General features: G+C 44.4%; 1 protein-coding gene across 1 annotated transcript in view; it reads right to left on the bottom strand.

Moving 5' to 3' along the window:
* The window catches only part of RYR3 (ryanodine receptor 3), a 666,405-nt gene that overhangs the window by 206,914 nt on the left and 452,082 nt on the right, over positions 1 to 7,409 (bottom strand). Inside the window, exon 48 of the mRNA XM_019518966.1 lies at positions 2,213 to 2,433. Coding sequence (XP_019374511.1) covers positions 2,213 to 2,433 — 221 coding nt within the window. The remainder of the gene's footprint in view (positions 1 to 2,212; positions 2,434 to 7,409) is intronic.

The raw sequence follows: 7,409 nt of genomic DNA, 5'->3' as shown, positions 1-7,409 counted from the left end.
GGGATACTAATACCCAGCTGTGTTCCTGAGGTGGGATCTCTGCACCCGCCACAAAGTGCATGAGAAAAAGAAACATGGCCTGATCAATCTCACTATTCCTCAGTCTTTTAAACTTTGTAGATCTGTGTGCTCCATGCATCCGCTGCCAAGGCTCACATATGCACATAACTCATGCTTCAATCTTCCAGGATAGAGATTAGAACCAATTAAAAATAAACAATAATAATAAACACATCCAAGCACACATTTATTTCCCATACTTCTCAGAAAACCTGATGGCATTTAATACAGAGAAATGCAAGGTGCTCCACCTCTGGAGAAAAACCCACATCACACTTATAGGTTTGGCAGTGCTACACTTGCTAACACCATGGCTGAAACAGACTTGGGGGTCATGACTGAGCACAAGATGAACATAAGCCACCAATATAACACCACAGCCTGCAAAGCGAACAATACTCTGGCTTGCATCTACCGATGCATCTCAAGCAAGACCTAGGAAGTCATCCTCCCGCTGTAGCCTTGGTGAGGCTGCAGCTGGAGTACTGCATCCAGTTCTGGGCTCTGCAATTCAGAAAGGATGTGGAGCAGCTTCAGAGAGTCCAGAGCAGAGCCATCCATGCACATGATCAGAGGGCAAGAGAGCAGGTCTTATGAAGACAGGCTGAGAGCCACGGGACTCATCAGCTTGGAGAAGTGTAGGCTCAGGGGTGACTTGGTGGCAGCCTATAAGTACATCAGGAACTGGGAGAACATCTGTCCTCCAGGGCACCCCAAGGGAAGACAAGGTTCAATGGTCATAAACTCCTGGAAGACCATTTTAGGCTAGACATAATGACAAAACTTCTTTACTGTCTGAGTCCCCAGGGCCTGGAACAGATTCCCCCCAGAGGTGGTGCAAGCACCTACTCTGGACACTTTCAAGATGTATTTGGATGCCTATCTTGCTGGCATCCTTTGACCCCAGCTGATTTCCTGCCCCTTGAGCCTGGGGCTGGACCTAATGATCTTGTGAGGTCCCTTCCAGCCTTAATGGCTATGAAATCTATGAAGTTTGATATTGGGAGACTTGCATTTTTTATTACAGAGCACAACAACAGAAAAATGTGTGGCTGTCACAACAAACATGCTGCCACTAATTCAAGGAGACTTTCAGGCTATAATAGACAAAACAAAATATATGCAAGTCAAGTTAGTTTGAGAAATTTCATCATTCCCTTGTGGAAATAGATCCTTAAATGTGCCCAGATTAAGCTTTGAGGACTGACCTACAAAGGTATGAACTATGTAGAAATTAAATGCATATTGGGTACTCTAGAAATAAATGAGCATCAGAGCTAATTATTTTCCCTCTCCCTCAACTCCCTCCACACAAACCAAAACATCTAAACCAAAACATCTAAACATTATTGCTACATTGTGTTTATAAAAAATGAAAAGTTATGGTTAGGGGTCTACCCAGCTCGAGATAGTGGCTGGCTGATTATGTGGGCAGATTGAAGGCCCTACAGTCATTTTCATGGGCTTGTCATGGTGGCCCCCTGCTGCCCAATGCCTCTGACTGGCCAAGGATCCTGGGGGCCCTTCCCCCTGCTGCTGCTTGGTGGAAAGGGCTGTCCATACTATGGCCCCACACCTTACTTCTGATTGGTTGAGAGCTGTCCATCACATGGCCCTGCCCCTCACAACTGTTTGGTGGAGGGGGCAGTGCCATATGACAGGTAGCCCTCTCAGCCAATCAGCAGTGAGGGGTGGCAGCGGCCGTCATCTTGCCTGCTTGTTTTCATGTTGGCAGTCCCATTCATGCCAGGTTAGACAGCTGGGAGGATTGCTGGCTCCCACTGGGGAGGCAGCATTTTATTTTTAGTAAGTTTTTTTTCTGCAGATTTTGAAGAGAATGCCCAATTTTGTAATTTCTGCAAAACTGCAATTTGAATAAGTCCCTAGTTATGTTGTATCTCTGTCACCCACAGCAAAGCAACAGCAAGTATAAGATGTTCAAGATCCTATGTAATATAAAGATCCTATGTAATATAAGATAGAGACTAAGCATTTTCTTTTTTTAAAAATACTTTCTATGTTACTTTAAGTTATATGTTTCATATCACAGTAAGGTCTTCCTCATCTATATGATCCAAAGAGAAATAAGTTGTGCATGGTCATTAATATACATTGGAAAAATAATCAGCTTGCTTACAGGTATCATACTTACTGACAGACAGCAAGTAGACATTCTTCAATAGTATCTCTTTGGGCTTTAGTAAGGGAGCGTCCCTTGGAGAGTCTATATATTGTATGAAGTGTGGAATCAATTAGAGAGGCATAATGCTCTGTTCCCGAAAACAGGGGAGCACACCTTTTCAGTAATGGAAATACAGCTGAGCAAATGTATCTATTTAGTGCAAGAGCTGCCTCTGTGGTACTCAGAGAAACCTGTATAAAAAGAATATGCAACTGTTTAGCCAAACCACATTAAATAAGAATGCTGCAATATAAGAGATGAAATATTCCTTAAAGATTTAATAGTGTATAAACTGCAAATCTATCAAGTTAAAGAAATGTATTGGGTAATTTGGGGGCAAAAATGTTCTTCAACTTACATTGTTTCTCAATATTCTCTTTCAGAATGTTTCTGAAATAATAAAAATCAAGAAAAAGATACAGGTCTCAATTGCCTCTTAATAGGTATACACTTGTGCTGAAAAGCACTATTAATGTGTGTTTATTAATGTGGTGGTTCCCAGCATAGACAATACCTGAAGAAAATAAAAGTAATCTGTGAACACATGGAGGTGTTGGTTATTTCTTGGTCAGAACTGTGTGTAATAGCAATCACTCCATATCAATGAAGTATATTTTAGAATACCACTGTGTTTCCTATTGTGGAAGGCCTGAAGTACAGCTTTTAAGTTAGGAGAAAAGTTACAGTTATCACACGTTAAGTATGCAGAAAGTGCTCTATAACCATGACTGGCCAGACGTCCATGGCACAGAGTGCTTTAACCATGATGAATCCCACTCTAAGTTAACCCTGAACGAATGTGGTCTCAGACTAAAGCACTTTAGGTTAGAGCTCTGCTTTGAATGTCTGTACAAGATCACATTATGAATTAAGATACGTTGCATTCCACCGGCATCCCAGATGACTTAGTGGGCTCCCCCCTTGTATGGAAGCATGCTGGAACTTGGCTTACTCTGCTGCTCCAAGCTGTCAGCCACAGCAGAGGGGGAGTGGGAGGGGGACAGGGGAAGGAGTGTCTGTATCTCTGTATTTTTCTATCATTATACCATGTCCCTAAGCAGGGCAGGGGAATTCCATAGACAGAAGGATTGAGTCCCTTGGAAGACAGCAGTGGCAGCAGAGCAGGGCAGGCAGAATGAGCGGTCCATACCCAGCCTGGCCCCAAGCACTTCTGCCCTGCACCCCTCCCCTTCCCAGCACTTATCTGCAGCAAATCCAGGCAGGTAGGTGCTCCCAGCCTTCATTGAGGCTCTGGGGAGATGCCAGTGCCTAGCCTGCCCCTGTTAGCACTCAGCAGTTGGGCTCCCCTGCCTGGATCCTGGCCTCCTGGTGTCCCCAGCCTAGCCTGGAGGTCATTTCCAGCTGTTCTTCTCTGTGATTTCTGTTGCTGACAGAGCAGCAGGTGGGGAGAACTGCTCCCCCATGACAGGCAGCCAATCAGAGATTGGCTTGCCTATTTGGTTGTGCTCAGGAGTCTCCAGCAGCCTAGGGAGCCCTTGGGGCATACTGGGACGTGTGCAAGAGCTCCCCCAAGCTGCTGGCCTTGGCCATTGCAGGCAGGCTCTGAGCACTACCCCTGCCCCCCTTCCACTGAACAGTGTACATCTGTTCTGTTTGGTCCCAACCTAATTTAGAGCACTTTCAGTAAAGTACAACACTTAGACCACTGCTGCTTTGGACTTTTTGAATGTCTGTACTTAGCTTTAATGCTTACATTCTATGCCATTAAAATGTCACCTTTCATTCCCTGTGATGTTGGATGATTTTTCAGCAGTTGTCTAAATATATATTTTTACCTTCCCTAATAATATGTGCAAGTATAGTTAAAATAATGATTGTGAAACTAATAAAAAAGCCCTTCCACCTTGTCATTTATCTGACTCAGAACACAGCTCTAAATTTAGATTCCTATTACCCTTCTTTCTAGTTTAACACTACGAAAACTTTTAAAACTAAAATAATATATCATAATGAAATGTGTCCATGGTTACAAGGTTTTAACTTAGAAAACTAATTATTTTCTGAGCAGTCAAACATATATATGGTATAGATGCATGTAAGCTCCAAAGTAGAAACTTATTAACAGGATTTCACCTTTCTACAACTACATACTCAGGGAGCAAAGTACATGTGAGTCTAATGTGATAGCTTCTATCACCTGTGTATTAAGCTTTAATATTTTTCTAATCACTTTTTGATATAGGTACCAGTTTGATCTGTTGACATGTCTGGAGCCTTATTTGCAAGTCAATCTTTTAACCTTTATGTATGTATCACTTGTATATTAGTATCTGCACTGAAGTAAAATATAAGTATTATTTGTATAGGTAATTGTTCATAGAATCACACTTCTAGCAATATAACTAAGGAATGTATGTAATTGTTATTAGCTAATTACCCCAAACAGGCAGTTGTCCAGGCACTGTAACTAGAATATGAAATAGAATTATAGCCTAAATCAGAAATTCAACCATGTCAATAGTGCTACTAGAATAATTATTGTAATCCTATAATTGCTTGCAGCTATGAATTTGGATTTAGTATTGAACTTTATAAACTGTCATTATTACAGCAAATTGGATGTATATATTAGAAGAGACTTTCAAACTTGCAAGGTGTCTTGTGCTCTTGTCTTGAACACTTACTCTTCTGCCTGTACTCAGGGTAGCTCATAATTTTGTGCAAACATAATAACTTGTATGTTAAACATTTATAGTTTATGTCATTGTAATCATTAGCAACGTTTTTATTTGATACCATATATGCATTTCTGTTGGTCTGCATAATTATTAAAATAAAATAATTCAGAAGTAAAATCTTGACACTAAACACTTACCACTTAGAACGTACTAAATACATTTAAAACTCCAAGGGCATTTTTACATGTGCTCCAGGAGTGGAGCAGGGGAGGGCACTTTAATTAGAGCAGCTCTGTCAGTCAGTCTAATTAAAGTGCCCAGAGCGTTTCATCTATCAGCATCTCCATCCTTCAAAATGGTGGCAGGGTGCTTTATCTAAAGCTTGTCAAATAAGCTTTAGTTGAAGTAACCCCACCACCATTTTGAAATGTCGGGGCGCTGATACACAAGACACGGAGGCTGCCTGGAGTGCAGTAATTACCAGGCTTCAGCAGACTCAATTAATCGAGTCTGCTCTGATGTGCTATAATTACAGCATGTCAGAGCAGCCTCCTGTCTCATGCACAGACACCCCAAGAATCTAGATATACATGCTGTTTTAGATGAGTTTAAACTTCCTGCAATATTTCAAAAGCACACTAGGAAAAATGAAGTACAGTAAAAGCCGCATTATCCAGCACCTTACAAGCCAGCATGCTCTATTAACCAGCATGCCAGCTTGTAAAGTAAAAGCGAAACTGGAAGTGCCCATCATGGCACTTCTGGCTTTGCCAAGCCCCCACAGCCTGGGGCAAAGCAGCCTGTGCTGCCAAGCCCCCCATGGCCTGGTGCATAGCAGCCTGTGCAGGGCCCCCCTCCTGGCACACAGACGTGGGGTGGCAACGCACTGGACGCAGAGGGAGAGGCGGCGACCTGAACAGGCAAAGATGCTTGTTCAGGCCTCTCAGGTAACCAGCATATTTAGTTATCTGGCCCCCCCATTTTCCCTGGGTGCCGGATAACAAAGCTTTTGCTACACTATTCTAAGCCAGTCCTCCTTGAATGGGTTCTATGTTATGTGGGGACAAAGACCATTCCATGGCTAGTGTCTGGTCAGTCCTCCAGGCATCACAAACTATACTGCTCCTCACCCTCCCAAACCCATGCAGGGCAATGGGGCTACTCTAGGATGCAACCAGGACTCTAGTGCCCAAATATCTATTGTTTAGAGACGACAGGCCCATAGGAGTAGGGAAGCAGAAAGCCTCTTTGTCAGTTTCACTTTCCTGGTAGGACCATTGGCAGGGGTTCCAGACCTATTTGGGATGAGGGGGTACCCAGGTTCTATGCATGGGGTGCTTTGTGGCTCCTAACTTATGGTGTGGATGGGAGAGGAAGGTGGTTGTTCCTGTAACAGTAATCACCTGTCAATTGCTGGATGTTGGTTGGGGGGAAACAGAGACACTGCACAATGGGCACTTAAGAGAACAGAATGTCTCCCAATTTCATGCTCAATGAGAAGTGAATTAGTCCATTATGTGCCCCCCCTGTGCTGCACTCTTCCTACCTGGCAGATTCCACCCTGCACATATATCTCTATGCAATATATCTCAATGTCAGGTACTTGAGCTGCTTTCTAGGGAAAGGCAGGAATTTCCTAGGGTGATATCTTTTATTGGACCAACTGTGTAGTTGGGATAAAGTTAGACAAGCTTTCAAATGCAAGACATTCTTCCTTGGGTCTCTGATCACAAAGTGCCAGGCACAACATTAAGTTCTGGGCACTATCTCATCCAACTCCACTGAGACCACAACTCTAACAACACAGTTTCATTGGAAGAACAGTAAAAATAGAATAGATGCAGACTGGTCCACTCCATCACCACCATTCCCAGAGCCCTCCATCCCACCACATCCCTGTGGGGGTGGTCTGGGGGGCTCAGGGAATGCTGGGGTTGGTTTCTGAGGGGACTGGGTTTGCCAGGGCAGAGGTAAGGGGTTACAGGGAGTGGTGATAACAGGGTCTTCAATGTCTGGGTCCCTGGAAGACGGTGGATCAGGGGGCTTGGAAAATGGCACAGAGTCTGCAGGGACCTGGTTAGGAGGCTTGGGGAACAGAGGGGCTAGGGCCTCTAGTTTGTGCATCCCTGGGGGCAGTGAGGAGGCTTGGGAAATGGCAGGGGCAGTATCTGTATCAATGCTGGGGTAAGTCACGCAGCTCAGGGAATGACATGGAGTCTGGGGTCTCTGGGGAGTCTGGGTCAGTGGCAAAGGTTGGTAAAGGGGCTTAGGGAATGATGGAGGTCTGTGGAGTCCTGGTTCATGACAGAGATGAATCAGTGGCCTTGGAGAATGGCATGGGGTCTGAGGTCTGCAGGGTCTAAGTCCATGGTGGGCATGAATCAGGGGGCTTAAGGAACAGCAGGGTGGTGTCTGTAGGGTCTGAGTCTGTGGTAAGGGTGAGTCAGGGGGTTCAGGGAACAGCAGGGTAGGGTCTGCAAGGTTTGTGTTGCTGAGGGATGTGGGGGGCAGGAGAAGGGGTGGCTGGA

This window comes from Gavialis gangeticus, unplaced genomic scaffold, assembly GCF_001723915.1.
Source record: "Gavialis gangeticus isolate Ggan-Ray unplaced genomic scaffold, GavGan_comp1, whole genome shotgun sequence".
Taxonomy (NCBI): Eukaryota; Metazoa; Chordata; order Crocodylia; family Gavialidae; genus Gavialis; species Gavialis gangeticus.
The sequence above is the reverse complement of the archived record's forward strand: the minus strand, read 5'-3'. Positions and strand labels throughout refer to the sequence as shown.